At 31.5% G+C, this 25,981-nt stretch overlaps 1 protein-coding gene across 1 annotated transcript; it reads right to left on the bottom strand.

Annotated features, from left to right (window-relative positions):
• Positions 1-1,164: 1,164 nt before the first annotated feature.
• LOC124542924 lies at positions 1,165-22,979 on the bottom strand. The gene is made up of 5 exons (XM_047120868.1): positions 22,785-22,979; positions 10,040-10,199; positions 9,023-9,128; positions 3,798-3,981; positions 1,165-3,513 (listed from the first exon to the last, which is right to left on the bottom strand). The coding sequence occupies exons 2-5, from the start codon at positions 10,188-10,190 to the stop codon at positions 3,409-3,411; spliced, it is 546 nt and encodes a 181-aa protein (XP_046976824.1). The 5' UTR covers positions 10,191-10,199; positions 22,785-22,979; the 3' UTR covers positions 1,165-3,408.
• Between the last annotated feature and the right edge of the window lie 3,002 nt (positions 22,980-25,981).

Here is a 25,981-nt window from a genome sequence, read left to right as displayed (position 1 = left end):
GTTATTCGGCAATATCGATCACTTGACAAATTAACTTTTGTATGTCTACCCTTATATAGAAACAATCCACTGGTATGTAATATTAATTATTGTTGAAATCAAAATACTTATCTAGACTGACTAATAAGCACAATGCTTCTTGAAGAAGTTTTGTTGCCAAAACTAGCTCAATTTTATTACTAGTGCGTTTGAATTTATTTCTTAAATTAAATATCTTTAGAAGTAAGCAATAAAAATAACACACTTTAACGAAAAATCTTTATTAGAAACAGATTGATACTACATATTGTATATCTGTATATATACAATAATATAACAGGTGACAATACACAAACTGTACCCTATATATATTTTTTATACTTGCCCAATAACCCACAGCCAATTAAATGTCATTGAAATATGAGATCATGATTTATGATATGATTAAAATTTAAAAAATACCATTTACGACAACAGGTTTTTGATACTCAGCCTGTGCTGGTAAGTGGCCTTCTTAATAATTTTGGGCGCTTGACCATGTAACAATTCCCTGCGATGCATTTAATAACTATATTATGCTAAATAAGTTATTTTATTTTTATGATGACATTGACCTCTTAAAATTTTGAAAAAGAGCTCTCTTTTCCGGTGTATCTATTTGTATCTATTTTAGATGCAATTGTTATAATACATAAATGTATCTATATTTATTATTTTTGAGCAATGAACTTTAGTAAAAAAAAGTAAAGTAACGGCCCGTAAATTTCCCACTGAGCCTTTAGGCGAATGCCTCCTCTGCCATTAAGGATAGGGTTTGGAACATATTCCACCACGCTGTTCCAATGCGGGTTGGTGGAATGCACATGTGGCAGAATTTCTATTGAATTAGACACATGCAGGTTTTTTCAAGATGTTTTCCTTCACCGCCGAGCACGATATGAATTATAAACATAAATTAAGCACATATATACAGTGGTGCTTGCCTGGGTTTGAACCCGAAATCATCGGTTAAGATACACGTGTTCTAACTACTGGGCCATCTCAGCTCTTGAATGTACTTTAACTTTTATATTATGTGTTATTAAATTTAAAATAAAAGCAAGAAAGAGTCATATGTTTTCATGAGGACATTTAGGACAATGAAATAAAAGGGTCCGGGTGATAATAGTAAATCTTTATTTCACCATTAAACAAATTGGTCTACGAGAACAAATCGCAACCCCATTCTTGTATGTGTATCTTTTTTATCGAGTAACATATATCGAAATTCATAGTTTTAAATTGTTATCGGAAATAATAAAAACAAATTGTTGGATGGAAACGTAATCGTTTGCATTAAGAACTTCAACTAGATCCAATGCATGCGTTCAGAATATACGTACCTCCATATAGGAAAATTTTCTCGCCATTAATATACACATATAATAAAATTGGAGTGTCTGTTTGTAATATTAAAATAATCGCTTTTTTTAATGTATGTGTGTGTAGGCGGTACATATACCAAAATATTTTATACAATGTTTGTCTATCTGTTTGAACCGGCTAATCTCTAGAACAGCTGGATAGATTTGACGAGACTTTCACTGGCAGATAGCTAATGTAATAATGAGTAACCTTCTTTAATTTTATTATAAATAAAATAGTAACACAGTCACGCTGACATGTCCAAATGCTGTCCAGAGTAACTCAGGCTACTTTTTTATAGTGACAAATAAAATAATAATACAATCACGCTGCTTAATCCAAATAGTGTCCAGTAAACGTTACTTTGAATTTCATTTCTATAAACATTTTTACAAATTCATCATATAAGACCTCTTAACTCCTTTGTTGGTCTAGTAGTTTGAGTTATTTTATCAACTAATTCTATATATGGTCTACGTAAAAATTACGGCTATCTTTCTGACTTGAGAGTGGGAAAGTAGAGCATTTACGCACACATTTGAGCTTTATAATGACTTCTCCATAGGAGCCTAGTTTCCGTTGCGGATGAACGCCGAAATCGGTCAGGAGTACTTAATTAATAGAGCAAGTCAAGTTTTAGTGTACCTTACACTCAAATTTTGTTCGTGTAATTAATTTATTACAAACGAAAACATGTTTTCTTTTAAAAAAGGAATGGTTTCAACAAGAGATATGTCGACATTACTTTTTTTTATTTTTTAAATATAGAACGAAAATTTTTTGCTTTCAATTTTATTCCATTCAGCCAAACATGATTCAGGCTCGTAGAAAACTAATTCTATACCTAAAATTTAATATTTTTGTATGTACATACATATTTCTACATTATATTTTATTAATTCGTCTACTATCAGCGTATCGTTTATTCTAAAAGCAATTGTGCATAAATATTTACGTTTTTGTATATACATAACGATGTCTAAAAAAAAAAGAAAATGTAACTAGTAAGTACTGTTACTTAGTTATACATTAATATAAATTACGATATAGTAATTAACGGTAAACGTTAATTATCTTTAATTTATTTTGTGTTAACATTTGTGGAGTAAAAATTACCCACTGATATAACGTAATCAAGAAAGATACACATATAAACCAAAGCTATGTTATATTTAAGGAATATAATATAATATGATTTTGGTTCTTTTTATAAATATATATATTTATAACAATTATTTTTTTAATCTTGCTAAGGGTAACACCCACAGACTTATATCATTATTAAAATTTACAATTTTCCAAAGATGATTAAACTTAAAAACATTATATGTATATTCAGATAATATAGGAAATTAATGATATAAAAATAATCAAGTATTAAATATAAATCGTGCAACAGAATAACGAAAAGTATATTTCTTAAATATATTTCAAAATTCACCTTTCATTTCAACATTGCGAAACTTTGAAAATAAATGAAACTTCCTCAAGGGCCGGCCAGCTTTAATAAAAGAGGCACCCTGCGGCGAAAATACTTCTTTCCATCTTATTAACAATTTATTATTAGTATTGACCGTCTTTGATATATGATATGATTTTATAAATCTTATTTCGTAAATATAAATATTCATATATTTATCTCGTACGAACATTTACTAAAGCACGCTAAATTTGATGGTCGTATAGTTTTAGTAATACTCGATGTTGGTTACTTTAATTAGCTATAATTATAATTTGTCCACTTTAATACTATTTATAAATAAAATTCACTTAATTACGTAAAAAGTCTTCGTACACTCGCAATAGCGTTGTTCACGTTTGAGTTTTTTGGATGCACTTCTACTAAAATCTGAGTGGAATGTCCAGGAAGAGTTTCATTCGTTCGCCGATGTCGGCGATGGAGTGATCATCCTGTGTCTGCTAGCTGTCCGTATCGGGGACGTCTTCTACGTCGTCGTCGATGGGTTGGCTTGTCAGCGCAGCCCAGAGCGGCGAGCGCGCGCCGAGCTGCGCTGAGCCCCGCCGCTAGCTGTCTCGTGCACAGGTGGCTGCGGAAACAGCGGCGCTGCCTACAGCTCCAATCGTGCTGAATAAAATTGAACCCACTTCTCTGTCTGGTGTCATCTCAATCTGCAAATTAAAGTTCTGATTAATTCATATTCAATACATATAAATGAACATACAGTTTTATAATTTAGTAAATAGTTTTTTTTTAATTATCTATATATAATGACTAATCACTGTTTCATAAAAAATATATAATTAGTATCTTTGATGCCATGATAAATGATTTTGCAAATTGAAATGAAGATAATGTTATTTTTGAAGGTTTCTAATGATATTTTAATAAAATTCATAATGTTTTCATTTATATAAAAAACTTTAAAGATTATCTGATAAAAGGTTCTTGTTACTTGTGAGAGTGTTGTTTGTTCCGGATCTGATCGCTCTTCGAGAACAGTGTCCAGTTCTAGCGTAGGCGGTGGTCGGGGCGACCTGATGAGACTGACGGCACGAGGCCTGGCTTTTACTGGGGACAGTCTCACAACAGACAACTCGCCCCGGTCTAATTCGCAATTACGACGACGGGCACGTTCCCTGTGAGAAACGTTTTTATTACAAACATAAAATTTGATAGTTAAAAAGGTAGACTTTATAGCCTAATGAATATCTTACGGCTGTACACGCTATGCTGTAATGAAGAGAAGTGTAGACGTTAATGTGATCTTCATGTACATAAACATTGATAATACAAATTACTTTACTAAAATCACAGCCTATTACTGAAGTTCTATGGAAATATTAATTAATTATTCTATACCTATCATTTAAGTTTTGACGGTTAATGAAGGAACGAACGTTTGGAGTCTTGTGGTCGCATGTTCGAACCTTCACTTTGAACATTGTCGATTCACCGCGAGCACGAGTTTCATATTATAATTGGTGAAGTTAATGTTAACATGTAATGTTATAAGTATGTATGCTTAAGTATAAACTATCTTTGGCTCTCCACATTTATTTAAGATTTTCTTAGAGAGGGATGGGAAAGGTCACGGCATAAACTCTGGTTTTGTTTACGTTTTAAAAGTGTAGTCAATACTTTGGTACTTACGAAGTGTGGGAGATAATATAAAGAGCTTTTTTATATTATTCGGAGTGTGTTGTTTGCTCTAATGGTTTCGTAAGCGTTACCGGACGGGATGGTGTCTCATAAAATACTCAAGGCCGGCGCTTGGACGCTACTTAAGTGATCAGAATGCGCGTATCCTAAGGGTTCATCTTGTGAGACCGGATCTCGGCTTAGAAAGTCCTCGGGCGGGAGGGCACTCTATGTTATATATTACACCGTAATTTGCCTACGCGTTGACGGGTTGTAATGAATGAGGGACCCCGACCCGGCCAGCACGGTCGGCTTGTGTTTAATTTGTAACCTAACATGTTAGCATTGTCCGTAGTTGCTCGGGTTATTGAGGACGTTATTAGCACGCCTACGGATCATAATAGAAGACTCCGGGGGATTACGCATGCAATAATTTTATGAGTTAGATTTAGACCCTTTAAGCTTTCTTTAATTAACAATTGACATGTCCATCATATTCTCACATACCGTGGAAGTCCAATGCTGTGTACAGAAAACGGTTTTGTTTACCTAAAGTTTGTTTCCCTAAAGGCTGGTGATATTGTGTGTTAGAACACACGGGTCACGCGCTAGTATATACCTTTGGGTATGTTCGAGACTTTGTAGTAGTAATATATACCTCACAAACAGTTGTGCGCTCTCCAAGAGAAGTAAGATAGAGTTGTCAGTTCCGTTTCAAGCAACAATGTAGTAGATACTGGGACAAACTCTGAGCAAGGGCGTATAGACATACAGTAAAGTTTCGTGATCAGTCGAGTTACTGACATCCATTACATGATGTTTCAAAAAAGATTAAAAAAAGGGTCTCGTGAGACACCCGACAAAGTTGCTTTCGCTTTTATTAAAAGACAGACACAATGTAACAAATTGAAATAGTTTGAAAATAAATTAATTGCACATAATAAAATTGTAATATAAAATTCAGTGTGGAAGTGAAAGAACTAAAATAAAGAATATAGTATTGTTATATTAAGCTGTATATATCACATACAGCTTAATATAGATAAGAGACAAACAGAGAAAAAGAGAGAAGACTCCTGGAAGGGGTCATAAGGCTTTTCCTTACATAACTCCTGCCAGTTCACTCGTAAGTCGTATACAAGAACTTAGTTCCAAAAAGGTTGGGCGAATCATGACATCGGAACATTTGCTAGGTAACCGCTTATTGATATTTAAAATAATGATACTATTGATATTGATTTTACCCAATAAACATTATTTTAAATTATATTATAAGATATTCTGATAAATAAACATATAAGAAGAAGGCTTTTAGAAGATTGTATTAGCAAATTAGTATAGGCGGATAGAATATTTTGATCGCTTTTTTAAATAACCTATGTGATAATTTGTAACAAATACCAAAATATTCAAAATTCAAGTAGCCTACTTGAATTTTACATATACATACAAGAATTTTAGAATAATTAATTTGAGAAGAACGCAATAAACTTGTCAAGAAAATCGCAGGTATTATTTTACAACTTATAGTATTAATCCTATATAACATGTTATTATGTAACGGGTGATATAGAATTTTCTTAAAAGTCCTATTAACTTCGAAGTTTGTAACAAAAATAGAAAAGTATTATAATAAGCTGTCAACAAGTTTGTTTGTATTTGGATACCACACCAAATAGGGATCTGATTGAAGACTCTACTATTTGCCTTGGTCTTACTATGGTCAATTTATCGTTATTCTACAAACAAACTATTCCAAGTACACCAGGAGTTGGGACAAATATTAACTTAGATATTGATTTGATGCGATATCATTGACCGAGGTCTAGAATCATTTATGGTATTCAATATTTGCGGAAAGAAAAATGGTGTTTATGATATTGTGGAATATTTTTATCGGAACTTTGTAAATAAAATTGTAATTAAAATATGTAAAGAGTTAATTGATATTTTGTAGAATTGCCTAGTACATTTTTACATACGATTTTGTTGAATTAAGGAGATAAGTCTTAGTTAAACTTTTGTAATAAAATTAGCCTCGGAGCGAATGTCTCACAAGGGTAAATGTCAAATCTAATTACAATCAAAGGACGTAATGAATGTCACTTTACAACACCTTAGGACCAAATATCAAGCGATAATGTAGGGGCGTCATATAAGAACTGCGTTGGTTCGTTAGTTTATATCTCATGATTTTTTTTTAATCTTAGAGTTGTTTACAAAAACTGAAAAATATTTTTTTATTTAGATTTAGATTTATAAAAAGGTAATTTTTAACATAACATGATACAGTACATAATGTAATTAGAATTTTTGACATCAATGAAAAGGAAAATCTTGAATTAATAATTAATAAATTAATGTTTCATTAAGCTATTTTTATTAATTACTTTTTTACGTAATTAGTTTTACTTATTTGATCAACAATAAAGTGGAAAGGTAACGTCTACTGAATATTACGCATGCATAGTTTTGGTTAGCATTTATTTATCATATGAACGTGAACAGCAAACTAATAAAAATATTGAACCGCACGCACACCATACAATATTTTTACTTTTTTTAATATGTGCTTAAAATCTACATGTAGTGTTTTTTAAAATGGCATGTTTTATTGGTAAGGTTCATTTTGTTAGATACCACGCGCATTCTGATCACAAAATAATATTCAATTGGTACTGAAGTAAGGTATGGATAAGTATACAACAATTTATTTTTAAATTAATTAAGAAAAAGAACATAAATAAATATTTTTAAAATTAGAAGTTAGAACAATTCAGTTTGTTTGAAAATGTATAACTTTAATACTAATAATAATGAGTGGGAATCTTCTTAAAAAAGAATCAACAAATTATTCATTTTACAAAAAGCTACTGTCAAAACTATAAATTAATTTTCGTCTTTAAACAAACTATGTGCCTAATTGATTTGACTAATATTTACCACGTAACATATTAGTTGACAAATAAAGATTTCATCATTATAGTTTGTACGTTTTACTAGAACACTTTTTTATAAATGAAATGTACCTTAGATCATTTATATGTCTAGATAGGATACATAAAAACTAAATAAACAAGCCTCTATTATTATTATCAAGATGTAAAGTAAAAAAAGTAAGTAACAGCCTGTAAATTTCCCACTGCTGAGATAAGGCCTCCTCTTCCATGTAGGACAGAGACGGAGAGTGTTTGGAACATATTCCACCACGCTGTTCCAATGCGGGAATTGGTGGAATGCACACGTGGCAGAATTTCTATGAAATTAGACACTTGTAGGTTTCCTCACGACGTTTTCCTATACCGCCGAGCGCGAGATGAATTATGTATACAAATTAAGCACATATATAAAGTGGTGCTTCCCTGGGTTGGAACCCGTAATCATCGGTTAAGATGCACGCGTTCTAACCACTGGGTCATCTCAGCTCACATCTCTATTATCAAGATGTGCGTGACAGCAACGCTTGATACTCGCCGAATGTCATACTTTACTTATGTGCGTGTATGTAGTGATCAACTGTTGACCTCTATTTCTTATTGGTTTTTCTCAATAGAATTTACATTGCTACATTACCTATGATAGTAATATATTCTCAGTATTATTAGCCTAGTTGAGGCGAACACTGCGAATTGTTTAAATTTTTAGGAGATGATGCATGGTGGCAAACTATAGCTACATTTAATAAACCCAATCAAACGTTAATATATTTCAACCTATTTTTTTTATCTTATAGGGTGGCGGACTAGCATATGGGCCACCTGATGGTAAGTGGTCACCATCACCCATAGACAATGACGCTGTAAGTAATATTAACTATTCCTTACACCGTCAATGTGCCACCAACCACCAACCTTGGGAAGTAAGTATTATGTCCCTTGTGCCTTGTAGTTACACTGACTCATTCACCCTTCAAACCGGAACACAACAATACTGAGTACTGTTATTTGGCGGTAGAATAACTGATGAGTGGGTGGTACCTACCCAGACGGGCTTGCACAAAGCCCTACCACCAATGCTAAACTACTTATGAGCGTACGAATAAGACAAACGTGCCGATCGCATATCGCACAAATATATAATTTAATTATACTAACTGTCATCTGCCTGCTTCGCTGTGTATTAATTTGACTTTAAATCTAAACAAAAAATGCTGCTAGCATTCTTGCCACCATTCCACGCGGTCAAGATTTATACAGTAACTAGTTTTAGTTCATATTTGTATATATATATTTAAGCATTTAATGTTGTTAATTCTTATGTTAATAAAGATGTTAAGTCTCTCATAAAAAAAAACAAAAAAGGAAGAAGAAGCGACTGAATTCATAACTTCATTGCCGATAACGATAACCGATTCGTCAAAGTTTCATACCGATATGTTTAGAGGTTAGTACACAAAAAAAAAAATATTATTTTATAAATAGATTTTTTTATATCTTTACACGGATCTTAAGTCACAATTGGTATTGGTAGTCTTTAATAGTTTCCAAATATTTTTATAGTCAGAGAATGAATAATAGCTTTAACTAATGTAATAGTTACCTTGCCAATTTCGCTCTCCGCCGCAAGCAACATATAACTGTTAACGCCAATAATGGAAAGCCAAATATACACGATACAATCGGCACTACTATCGACTCGGGCGTCACTGAAACAATAGCACTATGTTAAGATATATTTATTTACACCGAATGAAAACAAAGGAGTTAAGATTACAAAGACATAACAAAGGGAATAAGGAATTAAGGTTCTGAGTTTTACGACGCCTATTATTCAGATTTATTCGTGTAGTTTTATTTATTCTAATTTCTTTGAGAACAATAATACTTCAGGTTTATTTGGAGCTAGAAGATTCAAATGCTTCATTCACTTGTTTTGAAGGAAATTCTATACACGGATCGTGTACGATTGAATGACCATGAAACATCGAACGAAACGTATGAGAGTACGATTTTAATGAATGCGAAAGGCATTCCAATTTAATCAATTTGATAAGTTGTTTAACAAACGTTCGATGTATCCCAGACAAGCGGAACATTCACAATATGCTTAATGAATTGGAAATGTACATCGCAATTAATTCTATTTTAAGATAATGTTCGTGTTTTGTTTAAGAATATTCCATATATTTAGATTTATCGAGACAAACAATCTTTATTTTGTATAAAGAAGTTGCTTGTATCCTTTCCAAACATTACGTCACTGTTGGCGCACATAATTTTTCAATATGTAATATTTACCTATTTGAATAAATGTAATAAATCTCTACATAATATATTCATAATAAGTAAGTACTTTCGGAGATGGAAAATATTGCGGTATTTAATATGAATTAAGGATACAAAGATTCATAAATTTATCTCTCTATACTTATCACGTAGATTACTAAAATAGATTTAATAAAACTCAGATTTAATTTATCCTTTGTTTTAAATTATTATTTATTATATAATATTTTTCATCCCGGAAATTGAAGAGATTAACATGAAGCAGTAGCAAAAGATAGATAATAAGATAGATAGATTATTAGTACTTATTTAGTGTAAGTTTATACTTTACCAGTGGGATAAACGATGATAGGTGGTCGTTTATTGCCATTACTAGACTTGGCGACCACGATGATATTGTTGGTAGGAGTGGTCGTTGTAGATGTGGTGGTCCCACTGAACCTCTCTATGATATTTGAAGAATTAGTTGTTGACCGCGCCATTGCCAAATTCTGTAAATAAAATATTATATAAGTGATAATATTACATCTATCCTAGGCAATATAATCATTGTGTGTGGGTATCTTTTTCAATCGATTTCCAAAAGGAGGAGGTTATCAATTCGTCTGTATTTTTTTTTTTTTTTATGTTTGTTACCTCATAACTTTTTACTGGGTGGACCGATTTTGATAATTTTTTTTTTTGTTTGTAAGGTAGTGCTTCCCGTGGGGTCCCATTTTTTTTTTTTCCGATGATGGTATCCGTATGAAAACGACATAAGTCTTAAATTTGCATTATGTATATGCGCGACAAATAGGTGAATAACTCAAAATCACGTTAACCAATTTTGATGATTCTTTTTTTATTATAAAGGATATACTTTAAGGGTAGATTGGTGAAAGTTTGGTAAGGTTCTGAGTACAGGATCTATGACAAATTAAGGGAACGGGAGGGAACGGAACAATTCTGAGGAGCACGTTAGCAATACTCGGTCGAATCTTTTATTTATGGGTTACTTGGATATTTGAATCACCTTCCGGAACGTGGTTATGTTCATGTAATTGTCATAATCGAATATTATAATCAACTAGCGACCCGCCCCGACTTCTCACGGGTGCAATACTGATACTAAATATACTAAAGAATTTGTTTATTTACGACATCACATTGCAAACTTCTAAAATTGTCAGTGTTTCTTTACTATATTATTCATTTATTATATACACAAACCTTCCCCTTGAATCACACTATCTATTAAAAAAAACCGCATCAAAATCCGTTGCGTAGTTTTAAAGATATAGGGACAGAGAAAGCGACTTTGTTTTATACTATGTATTGACGGAACTCCTAAACGGCTTACAGTTAGGATGCGATTTGGGGTAGAATTTCTTTCTGTCTTTAATCAAATTTTGTGTATATGATGTGATGTCATATGATGTACGACATAGCATACGAATAGCTGTTTTGCAAAGTTCTTTTACTGAGGTCGATTACAGCTCATTCGAGGGTGGTACCTTGTAGTTTATGCCGCATGACGTATTAAAGCCGTATTTTCGAAAGTCTATTTTTGCTTTATTCGAAAGTTTCTTTTGAAATTGTCCCTGAAGTAGTTTCTGATTCATATAAACGGCACGCTTAATCTATCCATATTAAGAAAAAAATGTTAGTCTACATCAGCTTCACTTAAAATTAAAAAATAAATAAAATTTTAACAAAAAGAAAAACCGACTTCAAACAAAACAGTATTTTAAAACAAATTAAAAAGCACTAAAAAATAATAAAAATAATTGGATATTTAACATATTTTTGAGAGTCCTCCTAGGTAAAATGAAATGAAAAATATTAGACTACTTAAAAGTCGATTTACGATTATATAATGTAGTTATAATTATTGCTATATTTGGAGTCGGTGTCAGCCAACCCTATACTATACCTATCAAAAAACAATAAACTTTAAGAAATGTTTCTTACAAATTACCTTTTATACGATATTATACTGGGTCAATCAAGAGGCTCGTATCGCTTGTTTCTTTTGATTGTTGAAGCGTGTGCCTGTGGCTTACACTGGATCACTCACCCTTCAAACCGGAACACAACAATACTGAGTTCTGTTATTTGGCGGTAGAATAACTGATGAGTGGGTGGTACCTACCCAGAAGGGCTTGTACAAAGCCCTACCACCAAGTAAGTATCATTTATTTCCGTCCAATTTTCCGTAACGTGAATAGGTGTCTACAGCTGATTGCGTAAGAAACAATCTAATTATACCGATTTAGTGTGTGGATACGATTAATTATTCCCCATTTCAACTATTGCCAATTGTTAGATCGTCAATAATTATCTTTGTTTTGATTACATTAAATGATTAATAGATAATAGTTTACAATGTAATTAAAGTAAATCCCGTAAGAGTCCTGTTTCCTTAAGACTTTAAATTGAGAGGTTTGATCATTCCATCATTGTGATGCATAGCTTCATCCAACACATGAAGGTTTCCTCACGATCTTTTCTTTTATCGCAGCAGATGATGAATTATAAGGTCATGAAAACTCAATGCTTGCCCAGGTTTGAACCCGCGATCACCGGTGATTCACTTATTGTTGATAATGGACCATCCCGGCCTGATATTGTAATTGAATTTAAAGGATTAAAGGAAAATGCTTTTGCACAGTAAAATAAACATATTATATTTTGTATTACAGCTTTATTCAAACGAAATTAATGAATTTTGTAATTGCGTTTGTAAATATTTTCATTATAATTTACACGCTTGAGTATTTTATAATGTGTTCATACCCACATGAACAACATGTGTTGCCCTTATAAATAATTAAATTTAATTTTAATTAATTTGGTAAAAAAATGTTTACCGTGTTTACAAAAAAAATTGTTTATATTTAAAAGATAAAAAGCTACATTTTGAGCGGTTTATGTATGAAAGCCTTGTAACACTTCATTAAACCATTAATAAGTAAAGGTATAACGTCCACGGGTGACAACATAATGTACTGCTATTAATACGTGAATTAACTTGAGCCTTAGCAATTTATATTAAAGCGTTTAAGTAACGTAATTATTTTGAAGATATATTTTTTTAAATCTACAAATATACAAACATAGAATGCGAATGAATAAATTGTTTCATATATTGGCATTGATGTAGTTTTCGGTTGTACCTACAACTTACTACGAGCCCTATGAGGTGTTAGTGTGTGTTAACACACTTTTTATGTCAATACTTTTTCTATCTTCGCTGCGATACTGGAGCAACAACACGTGACTTTACACTCGAGGTGTGCAATAACAGGTATTTTGTGTAATTAGTCTTATAGAAGTGTCTCTTTTTTATAAGTTCGCGGACGAGCCGTAGACAATGACGCTGTAAGAAATATTAACTATTCCTTACATCGTCAATGTGCCACCAACCTTACGAATAAGATGTTATGTCCCTTGTGTCTGTAGTTGCACTGGCTCACTCACCCTTCAAACCGGAACACAACAATACTGAGTACTGTTGTTTGGTGGTAGAATAACTGATGAGTGGGTGGTACTTACCCAGACGGGCTTGCACAAAGCCCTACCACTAAGTAAAAGTCTACCACCAAAAAAAGTAAAAGTCTCTTCGAGGTAAGCTCTGTATTCTAATCAATGATCAGTAAAGAAACTAAATTAGAGAGATTATATACTCATAGATATGTAGACACACTTTTTATTATCGTATTGGTAGGTGAACAAGCAAATTGGCACAAAATCATAACCCCCTGTAAGAAATATTAATCATTCTTGACTTGGCTGATGAGCCACTAACCTTGGGAGCTAAGATGTGACGTCTCTTGGGTCTGCTGCTACATTGACTCACTCACCCTTCAAAGTGGAATAGAAAAATACTATGTGTTTTTCTTTGGAGGTAGAGTATTCACCTCGTAAATGTTTTCAATAGAAAGTGTGTCAGTGAGCCAGCGTTAATGTAAATTAATTTTACACATATTATTTTACAATTAACATAATAATGACCATTATAATAGGTGGTCTATTTGTCCTTTTGCACTTAATAAACAAATGTCTTTTTTTTTAAATAAAAATCGCTGTAGGCATTTAGTCTATGCACGTTTGGAAGCCACTGAAAAGTTTTTATTAAAATTTGGCATGCGTACATTGACTTGGCACACGGCATGTTTTGAACTGTAGTCAATAAAAAGTTTGAACATACAGTCAAATAATAGTATCTACGCGGATGAAGGCATGGTTATAACGCTCGTGTGTTTAAACAAGACTGATCGACGGATCAATAACCGCGGGTCAAATAAGCCTATAATTTCGTTTGTCTATTTAACAACGTTCCTCTATGACAATAAAAGCGAGTATTAAGTTAAACAACTCAAAATTACTCACATTATAAAAAAAATGTTTAGTATAGAAAAAAGAAATATTGATACTTAGTAAAGTAAGTAGTAAATACAGTATTTCAATTAGTATTTAGATAGTCGATAGTATGTAGTGTAAATGTTCTATTTTTGTGCTGAGGCGTACTCTTATTGCGAAGAAGGGGTTTGGAACCAATTCCACTAAACAGCTCCAACGCAGGTTAGTTATACATGTTAATATTTTTCATCTAGATTTCCTTACATCAACGAGTAACTATGAAAGATAACTACTTGAGTATATAGTCGTTCTTGTCCGACTTTGAATCCCAAATCTGCGCGTAACTTACTCTATTCACTGGCCTACCATAAGTAATTAGAAAGAGTTTATAACAGTATTTGGACGTACATTAATATGTTAGTATAAAAATGTTAACAATGAAGCTCCAATAAGGTTTCATGTTTAGCTTTAGACAATATTCTTTAACGATCCGCGCAAATTACTTCGCTGTTTATAAACAGTATATATTCAAAGTTACAGGGTTTAATAAAGGTAAATTATGTGGAACAGGCTAACGTTTTAACTATATCGTTCAATTTGTAGTATTAATTATGTAATTAGGGAAGAAACTTTTCGTGACATTGATAGTTTGTTTTGTATTTGGATGAAACCCAAAACTACAACAACAAAGTTATATTGTTGAAATGACGCTTGGGTTTAATTCTGAGAGTAATGTTAATCAGCAAATCAAAGGCAAGTGTTTTATTGTATCTATTGAAAAAGTAGAACATATCTTCTCTCAACCGTTTTTTAAATTGTTTTCCTCGTCTGTGCTGTTATAAAAATGTATTAAAAATATAATACCGAGTTTTTACGAATTGTTATTTTTTTTCTAAAGAGGTTTTATATTGGTATGTATTTTAAATTTCGTTTATATTTGGAAATTAAAACAGGGAAAACATATTTGTTTTTTTTTTTAATTAAAAACTGAATTTGATCGTTTGGGAAATAATTATTGTTAATAAATGACGAATTAAGGTTTGTTGTATGTTCCCTTACTGAATTAAAAAAATCAAGATACATAAAACTTAAACTAAAGAATTTCGGATTTCTAAAAACATATATTAAGCACAATATAATACCATCGATATATACAATTTACCAGCACTTAATGTTGATATATTTCCTCTATTTCTCTGTGCAACTGAACTGAACTGCAAACTGTTCACTTGGCTTTAGTGTGGTTTTGCCATTCACTCAATGTAGGCGTGTAGTTTGAAATTCCGAATAAAAGTGATTTAACTTGTATTTAAATAATTATTTACTCGAATAAGTATAAATAATTGTTTTCAAACTGATTAAATACTTAGCTAATAATCATAACACCGCAATAGAAAAAGTATATTTAATGAAGACAAAAAGTACAATCTGTCAAATCTAAAGGGCTACCATGTTCTTACAGTACGTTGTACGAAAAACGTAGACGCCATGAAATTCCTAGCGCTTCCAGTCTAGGTTTAGTCGAAACTATTCTCTATAAGCGATCTAGCGCTGTATGTTTTAATAGTTTGATTAGATGACATAATGAAGATTTATCGCTGCTGCGAACTTTAGTTTAGCAGTATTTGAACAAATTGTTTACATGAATGTTCCTGTCAGTAGACAACATCTGCCAACGGTTTTGCTATATAAATTTTCTATACTAATATTATAAATGTGAAAGTAACTATGTTTGTTGCTCTTTCACTACTAAATCAACGAACCTAATTTGATTACATTTTGTATGCAGCAAAGTTGAATCCAAGAAAGGACATAGGCGACTTTTTTCCCTAAAATATGACAACCAATCCTTAAAATGCGAGCCAAGCCTGGGGGAACAACTGGTAATTAAATAAATAAATGTTTGCCTAGGATTGCGTGAAAGACTAAGGCGAATGCAGATATTATTATATTTAAAGTTAATACATACAAATATAAATTTCAATAACTTCGTTTACCACAGATTCAAAAAAGTCACTTTACCCCTTTCATGTTAATTATGGAACAAACTAATACCTTTATTCAAAATTATTTGCAATTATGGAACATATATTTTTTTTTAATTGAACATACTTATTGTATCTAATGAATATTGATGAGTATAGATATCCTACTTTTATCCTCCTTAGACACAATGAACGCCTACCTCTTTGTGAAGGTTCCATTTTCATTTACTATCTTATCGCGAAAAGGGGTTGAGCGATTGCTTCTCACTCAATACAAAGTCAAAGCTCGCGGTTCCAATATCCAATATTGAATGAACTGATGTTGGCTTTGATATCTATAACATTGGGTTGCGAAATAACTCAATTATATCTTGTAGTAAATCCGCAAGAAATACATTTATGTTTTTATTTACTTTGCTGGTATTTTTTCGCCCTATCTACTTTATTAATTGTTTTCTTCTTTCTGACTACTTGGTATCAAACCTGAGAGTACGTTTTACGGATGGGCCAATAATAATATATTGGGAGTAAATACATTGGGATTTTCTGTCGAGATATTTTTAGTAGCAGATCAAAGTTTGGCATATACATTTTTTTTCCGGGTCGGTTTATGATAGTATGAGAATAGGACGCGCCATTGGTTTGCCGTGTGCATTATATTATAATATTGTCACGAGATCATTCAGTCCAGATCCAATCCTGTGATTGGTTGTGACATCCGGTTTCAGAGACACATCATAATTGATCTCTTATCTATGGAGTTACTACTACTACAGGCACATACTAGAACTGGAAGCTAATTCAGAGTATTTATTTGTCTAGTCCACTCACTAGACTAGACTCACAGCAACAGCCTGTAAATTCCCACTGCTGGGCTAAAGGCCTCCTCTCCCTTTAAGGAGAAGGTTTGGAACATATTCCACCACGCTGTTCCAATGTGGGTTGGTGGAATACACATGTGTATATATGGTAGAATTTCTATGAAATTTGTCACATGCAAGTTTCCTCACAATGTTTTCCTTCACCGCTGAGCACGAGATGATTTATAAAGACAAATCAAGCACATGAATCAGCGGTGCTTGCCTGGGTTTGAACTCGCAATCATCGGTTAAGATGCACGCGTTCTAACCACTGGGCCATCTCTGCTCCAATTTTCTTAAAATACATATTTATAACTTATTATATATTCATTGATATGTATATATTTTATCGCATTGTTATCAACGTTTGAGCGTAACGCCTAATTTAACTCAAATAAATGAATATTATGTATGATTAACCATTTTTACGTGACGATTAATTATTATTTACTATCTTAAGTAAGTAATACCCAGACTAAAAAGGCTTAGCTATATAATTCACCCAGTTCTCAGTCGATAACGTCGTCATTGAACTTCATCATAAGTTTAATAATCTCCTTTTACAAAAAAATCAGAAATATATGTTGATGGGATACTTTTAGAAAGATTATGCATGGAGGTGCAGTTCGGTCACTTGCAGAACTACAAACTAATATTCCTTTGTTCAGTGTTGAAAGCATTACACCTAATCAAAGTAAAAATTGCCATCACAACGGGACGTCACGGGATCGCTTTGTGCGCTGTCTCGACGTCTGTACTGCCTGTACGACCTACCTACCTGTACTGAGATGTTGAAAGAGATGTTTCGGCTATTTTTCATAATAATAAATATATGTAGAAAATTAAATATAATATTCCTTATTCTTATTTTTTTATCTTAAATTAGACTTCAAATTACTCCAGACCCACTCAACCGCTTAAGCATTTATTTTTCACACCTTCTGCTGGTGACACTTACGTACTTACTTTAGTAACTTAATATGGATTGTAATTTTTTTTAAACTTGTGTTAGATGTATTTTCTGTTCGTTATAAATACGTTTTCCAACATCTTAAAATCAAGTTGCCGTACAATAAATAATGTAAAGTTATGAAAGTCAAGCTTTAAGTCAAAGTACGTGAATAAAGAGACTGCATAATTCGGTTCAGAGCACAATACCTTTGCGACTAATTGAGTACAATTCTTACTTGAGCGATATTTTATAAGACATTATTTATAAGCAGAAATGCAATCGTAATAAAAGCGTAGTCTCACATTATTTAACATTAATATTCTTCGTAATGAAACATTTTGTCGGAACGTTAATAATAATCAACACAAATTAAAAAGTTATTTTACTTTATAATTTGTCTTGATTTGTTTAATCTGTGTTGAGAATTTTACATTGAAAATAGCAAATTGAATTATCATCCTTTTCCACAAGTAACAACTGGTAATGTTTTTATAATCATTGTAAACGGTGACCTAAAATGCTTCTCTAACATTTAGAGGCGAGTAAAATTCAAATAATTGTAGAGAATAACTTGTCTTTCTTCTGTTCTTCTTCTAAATTTTGCTATGGATGTGATAATAGTTTGTACTATGTTTTAAAAGTCACGCGCGTAAGTAATAAGTAAGGAACTTAAAAAATAAACTGCAAGTATGGGGACTTATGACTGTTAAGAACATACGTATATAAAGTTTAGATTTAGTAAGATAACTCTTAATATATTGTAATTCATTATTTTAAAGATATCTGAGTAGATGTCTCGAATCTCGATTCAAGAAAAAAGCAGTTTAGGAAATATTGAAAGGGATAACAATATTCATTATTTAAATATTTTAAGAAATAAATTCATACATTGATTCATTTCATTATGTTATGTATATAACATAATATATAGCACGCTATTTTGAGGTATTTACCAGTTTTAGCTCAAGTCAATTAAAACAGGAATAAGTATTTTAAATATGTATTTCAAATGATGCGTTAATAAGTTGAATTGGTACGATGGAAACACTCGAAATAAGTGCGTGGCGTGGGTTGAAACTTTTGCAGTGAAATAGTGTATTACTATGGAATTTTGGAAATTTCAACTTTAACTATTACACTGTCCTGTGAATTTTTTTTCGTAATATTCATGCTTTTGACCTTCATGACCCTTACTGCATCGAGAGATGGGGTTAAAATATTCAAATCGGGAAAAAATATTTCTAATTCCGGAAATCGAACCCGGGTAAAGGCAAAGCCAGGTACTCATACAACGAATCATTGTTGTTTTAATATTGTGTCTTCTTTATGGATAGGGAAAATGTTAGACCCTTCCCCTTAAAAATGAAATTAGTAATTAGAGCTGTAACTCATATGTACAAAGCTTGATAATATTTTAAGCTGAATTAAACATTTTTATGTTTCGAATAAGTTTTTTTAATATAAGTTTATTATTGCTCGCTAAATATGATTATTCTGCAGTGATATTTTATTCCGGATGGCAAAATATTGGCAATGCCAACTAGTTGTTCATTCGTGATAAATAAATAGGTACTTCTGACGTAGGTAACAGTAAGTTATTATTTTTATTCAAATGGATTTGTTATTTTTAATTAACAGATATTGATAACGCATTTGTGCACGTATAATTGCTTACCCTATAACATTAAACACTAAGAAAAAAAGGGAGTTCGTCCGTTCAATTTGCAATCAAATTGTATGAAGTCCGAGAATTCGATAAAAGCTTTCGAAATTAAGTGTTTTTTTGCATCATTCAAAAGGTAATAAAAAAATTGCACTGTAAATATGTATGAATACAAAAAAAATAGTAAGTCCTTATTGATTTAATAAAATATATATTAGTTGTTGTTTGAAAACAATACTTGCCAAGTTAAAGTAATATATAGAAAATGTCCATTCTTTTTTAATAAATAATAGAAAAGATCGACTTTTTATTTTTATTTTGATTGACTTTGTATTGAATGCCTGCATGTACACTGTTTATTTACCTATGAGCAGCCTTACAATTGAATTTAGAATTACTGGTATATAAGGTGATGTATGTGGTTTATAAAATGACGATTCAAAAGTGCTTTTAAAAGCCCACTTGCTTAAAGTTTATTTTAATTTCTTTTGATTTGATATGTACATATTACAATTTTACTATATTAATTGTCTCGTGATATAATTTTTTTGCATTTGTGACTAATTACCCAATCTATTGCTTCTAACGTTATAGATATACCCTTCGTCTGAATTTTTACACGTATCACGTAATACTAATACCTTCTGCGCTTCTCTTAACACTTATTGTAATGAATTTAGATTATAAAGATAACGCTTACAAATATCATGTTTCAGACCATTGACATTTTGATAAAAAAATACTGCGGATTACTACTTATAGAAAGGTCAGTTAATTAAATTGAAATTAACTTTCATGAGGTGTTAAAAGCTTTAACCTAGATAAATTATTTTTTAATATATTTTATTTAGATGAGATAGATGAGATAATGATAGTATAAAAAATAAAGATAAAATGAGATGAAAGGTTTTTTTTATATTAATGAAAGTAAAATTTTTGTTTCGTCTGCGGTATTAAAGCGTTTAGATTAAATAACTTGCTACGTTAAACGAATATTTAAGTAACGTTGATATAGCAACCGGTAATGGTGTTTTAGAAGTTTCACGTTAAATATAAAAGTGTATGAATTCACAAAATACTGGCATTTATTTTATCGACAGTCTTGAACGGATAAATTTGAAAAAAAAAAACAGTTCTTATGTGTGAGGTATATCTTTATCACAATTGCTGGTACATTAATTATTTGACGGTCAAAAGGTGATTCATATCGAACCCTCCTAATTTAATAAAAAAAATATTAAAATTCAAATTAATTGAATACATTTTTTTATACAAAGTGTAAGTTGTACTGTAAACGTATCGTATTCGTATAAGTTTATAAAAATAATAAAAACGAAAGAATTATAAAATTCGGATACAGAAAAATAAAATGTTTATACACGTCGAATATACAAAACCTCCTTTTTGAGTCAATAAAAATGTTCTACTTAAATATTCACTGACATTTTTCACGAAACATCTGCAACGCTTACTACCTGTAAATATTTAAACGTTACGTCTGTAGTGTTTTTTATATTTTAAGCTTTTTACTGTAAAGTATTTAGAATTCTAACGTAGTTTATTGTGATGGTAATGATAATCTATATATATAATAAAATGAAGTGTCTGTTTGTAAAATTTAAACAACTGCTTTTTACTTATAAATGCATATGTATATACACAGTACGTAATATGCCAAAATAACATTTATTTTCAATTTCTATTTGCCTAACTGTTTGTTTGTTCTGACTAATCTCTGAAACAGTTGGACTGATTTTGATGGGACTTTCACTGGCTGATAGTTGATAAGGAGTACATAGGCTACATTAATAACTTTATTGTTAAATTCAAACACTCAAGAAGTCGTAGGCTCTGCTAGTTATATCATATTAAGTAGAATTTGACTTAGAATACGTAGGCCGTAAGAACATATGAGACACCTGCTGGTAAATGGCCACTATCGCCCTAAGACATTCGAACTATCAGAAATAATAACCATGGCTTAGATCGTTAATGCGCTACCAACCATGGGAATTAAGATGTTATGTCGTAAGTGCCTGTAATTAAGCTGACTTACCTTTAACCCTGCATGCAATACAAGGTATTATGTATCCGTTAGACAGTATTATATATGATGATCGGGGCTCAGACTTGCTAGCACAAAGCCCTAACATAATATAGTATTCAATATTTCATTGATATCGAAATAAATATTATTTTCTATTCAAAATAAAATGATATTTTTATTTTAGCAATTTGGGAGTTCAATTTTAACCCCTGTGCAGTTCAATAATAATATCATGATACAATGAGTATTCATTTTAATATTTTTATAATAGCAACATGGCTTATACTACTACTTTAATATATGTTTTCATATAATGAAATATGGAGCTTTTCAATATTAAATTGTTTCATAGTATATGATTAAATAAATATATATTGTATATATATAATTTAAAAGATAGTGCACTAAAAATGGATTCCTGATGCAATATAAACATATATCTATACTTATAAATATGCATTGTTCGATAAGTAACTATTCATATGATATAAATAAATATATTTCGTTTATTCGTTATCGATTTAATCTTCGCTCACGTCACTAAAATAATGTTAAAAATATCTCTTTCTTATTTTTAGCACGCATCGCGCGGAATACACGGGTTTCAATGAAACTTTACATGATAAAAGCTTACCCTATATCCGCGTATAAGATTGTTTATCTCGGACAATGCCAGGGTATACCAAGGTTCGTCATAATAATTTCTATATTCGACATACGTTTAATTAGAGTTAAAGGATACTTAGAAATACATGTAATTTTGATTACGTATTTATTGTCCGTTTATTAATTTTTCACCTGGAAAATCTTTTAGGTCATATATATGACAATGAATTTTCAAATTACATATGTAGTATTTTGATGTTACAAATCGTTTTTGTTTATCATCTATTAGTAGTAGTAGACGTAGAACTTTCAAAATTTCTTAAATACTACTTAACATGTGTGGTTTTCCCAGAAACAAGGATTAAAAGTCAACTGATTTTATAAAGGAAAATATGGTAGATAACAAAAAAGAAAACAGTGGTCTTACAAAGGTAGCTTAAGACGGTCACAAAAGGCAGATACAACAAGTATATTTAATCCCACATCAAAGTTTGTTTTTATATAGAAGATCTTATTATATAATGATTATAACAACTTTTTCATAAAACATAGTTACTTAAGTGTATGTTACTGCATTTTCAGATATTAACTGGTCATCCATACAGGACATTTTAATACTCACCGTTGCTGAGCGACTTGCACTGCCTATTTTTATTAAATTCAATTACATATATATAAATTCATATTAATATATTCAATTAAAAATAGGCTTCAAATTATTCAATAATGTTAAAATAATTAAATATTTGAAGATTGTTATCGTCCTGATATGAATCGTTTTACGCGTATTGGCCCGGTGTTGTAACGAGAAGCGAGCGTCCCGCCGTTCGGTCTCCGGTAAACTGGAGCTAGGCAGGAATGAAACAGCGCCAGAATTGCTAGTATAGATGCATTTCGTTCGGCGACCCGAATTCTCGGCCCTTTATTAATACAAATTCGAATTTTTGGCCGCACAAACTCCTTCTAATAGCCAGATTTAGAAACGAAGGCGTGAAAATGTTTATCGTTTGTTTTCATTGAGGGCGGCCTTCTTTATTGAAGGGGCTGACCCGGATTATAGGACTCTAAAGTTTAACGTTTAAGTAACGAAAGTAGTTTACGTATTAGGAATAAACGAAATTTTAATTTATTTATTTTAAAATAAATAAAGTATTCGAAATAAATTAACCATATACCTAAAGGAACTTTCCTTTTATTAGCAAAGAAAAGATTTGATTTAAGTGGGCGAATTTAAGTTGGATTTATTTTATAGCGAGCTCGGTTATACAGAATATTCTCTTTCTATTTTGTCGTTTAAATGCTTCTTTTCACCACTATTGTGATACAGCTCGCAATAAGTCTTACTATCTGAGGAGTATTATGACATTAATGCAGCCAGCCCGCTTAAACCGCCCGGCGCTTGTTGAAAAAAGTTTTTATTTATTTTCTATAAACTATTTTTAAAACAATGTTTTGGCTTTTAAACTATGATAAGTGCTTAATACCACAGTAATATTCATTAAGAACGTTTCGCGCTGATTTGATTCCTGATTATGAATTTAATCTGGTTGAAGTGGTTTTGAATACTTTAGTAACAGTTTTCGTCAGCTAGTGAACAAATTGGAAATGTTAAAGTTTAAACCTGATGTCGCACACTCCATCGCTTTATTTAAATTAAATTATTTTCCACGAAATTGGTGACTTAATTTGCATAATTTGTGTTATTTCAGAAGATTCCATTTGTTTTCAGAATTAATGTAGTCTGTGAAATGTTTCCATAGTTTTGTTCTTCAACGGCCTTTGTTCATGTTTCGAATTCAAACCGCATGTTAATAGTTTGTGTTTTATGAACTATAAATATAATAGATATACCTACATATGATAAATAGTTATAGAAAAAATAAATAAAATAGTTATATAAAGGAAGAAATTGATTTCGCATCGAACTTGTTGGTCTTAACAAAAAGGCTTCGTTTTATTAAATACAGCTATTAAATTTTTAACCATAGAACGTGTCTACGACGTGGAACGGGGAAATATCAAAAGCGTGCAAAGCCAGCCTTATCGCTTAGAGCGATCTCCTTCAGGATACCTTTTTGACAGGAAATTAATTATAAATTAATTTAAACTTTAATTTAATTCAAACTCATAATAATTATTCAATATTAAACACATCAACGTAAAGCCTGGTAAACTAATACTAAATCATAATTATGTATTTAGTTTACCTACCAACACATATTAACCATTATTTACAGCTGGCCACGGATTAGATGCGCTAGGCATAAATTCCTAGTTCATAGACTTGCGTGTGTAGTATGTACGTAACCATGCACCGCTGTAGGTTTGTGGCTTGACGTAGCTCGTTGGCTGACAATTAAATTAGTTTGGCTAGAGCTCAGTCGAAACACGATCGACAGACAGGAACATGGACTTTGAAAATGACTCTTCAGAAATGATGTCTAATGCAGAATTCGCTCAAGTGTTCGAATTTTGAGCAGACAAACGAGGTCCTACTCTCTCTTAAAAGATTTACATTGAAAAGGCCGGAAAACATTCTTTGCGTGCAAAACTTAATGCTTATGTTTTAACTACAGTTAAAAATTGCTTTAGCTTCATTAAGATGAGTTTTTTCGTATGAGAATTTTTTTAAATATATTACAGAGACTTTGGTCTAGCGGCTAGCTTATTAGGCACAACCTCTTGGTTCGAGGTCAAAAATCCCGCGCCAAATTTCTTTTCATTAAAAGTGAGACTCTATCCCATGAGAGTATGAAAATGAATCAATAGAGAAAGCACTTGTTATATATCCTAAGTGGATGGCTAGTTTTAAATTCAGTCAGAAGGGTTGCATTTCTTTATATTATGCGTATTATTAGTTTATTACAGGTGGGAGAGCTGCTTTATTCATCGTCGAGAGAATTGAAATTACGATTCAACGGGAAAATACTTATATACCTTTAGCGCTACAATTCCTCGCAAACATAATTTTACACTAGCCATTTTTTATTTCTATTTGTTTAAATTTATTTGATTCCTGAATTAGAATGAGATCCATTAAATAAAAGGTTAAAATGAATTAGGTGTAAATGAAATCCATTAAATAAAAGTAAAGGGTTTACGCGTTGTATTTTAAATTTTAAATTTTAAATACTGAAATAGTATATTTAAAAGCAGTTGCCATCCTATCCTGTCAGATACTGAGATTCGGCGCCGCGGCCCAAATTCGGCCAGGTGGACTTGAAAATCAATATCAAACTTTTTATAATCCACATATAAAAAGTACTATATCCACGGGTATATTGTATATCAATTTATTATAAAAGTTACCGACTACATTAAAATCCTTTTTACGTTATTGTCTGTAAAAATCATTACTCTTTTTTATACCGTAGTCTAAAATCAATCTTTATTTTTAAATCTCAACAAATTTCAACTAAAAGTTATGTCAATTTAAATATATTCTTATAATCGTTATTTTTTAAAATAAACGGTACAAATTGCACTTGAATTATTCTAAGACCACTCAAGTTTTCGTTTCAGTAATTTTTGAGACACGCAAGTATCCTTCACAGATCCAATTCACAGATCCAATTCATTGCTCCGTCCGATTCCACGGCGTCGTATGGAGTGCTGAATTTCTCCTATATAGTAAAAAGAGTCGTGCTCCTCGAGTGTACTTAAGTTTGAATTGTCAACAGGAATTATATGCTCATTTGACTGGGCTAGTACAAGTGCCCCAATGGTATATAAAGGTGCTATCATTGGGACACTTTAGGAGAACTTTGGGAAAAAATTACATCTGAAAAAAAAACTAAATATATTCTCTCGGTACAAAGT

Source organism: Vanessa cardui, chromosome 2, assembly GCF_905220365.1.
Source record: "Vanessa cardui chromosome 2, ilVanCard2.1, whole genome shotgun sequence".
NCBI classification, from domain to species: domain Eukaryota; kingdom Metazoa; phylum Arthropoda; class Insecta; order Lepidoptera; family Nymphalidae; genus Vanessa; species Vanessa cardui.
The sequence above is the reverse complement of the archived record's forward strand: the minus strand, read 5'-3'. Positions and strand labels throughout refer to the sequence as shown.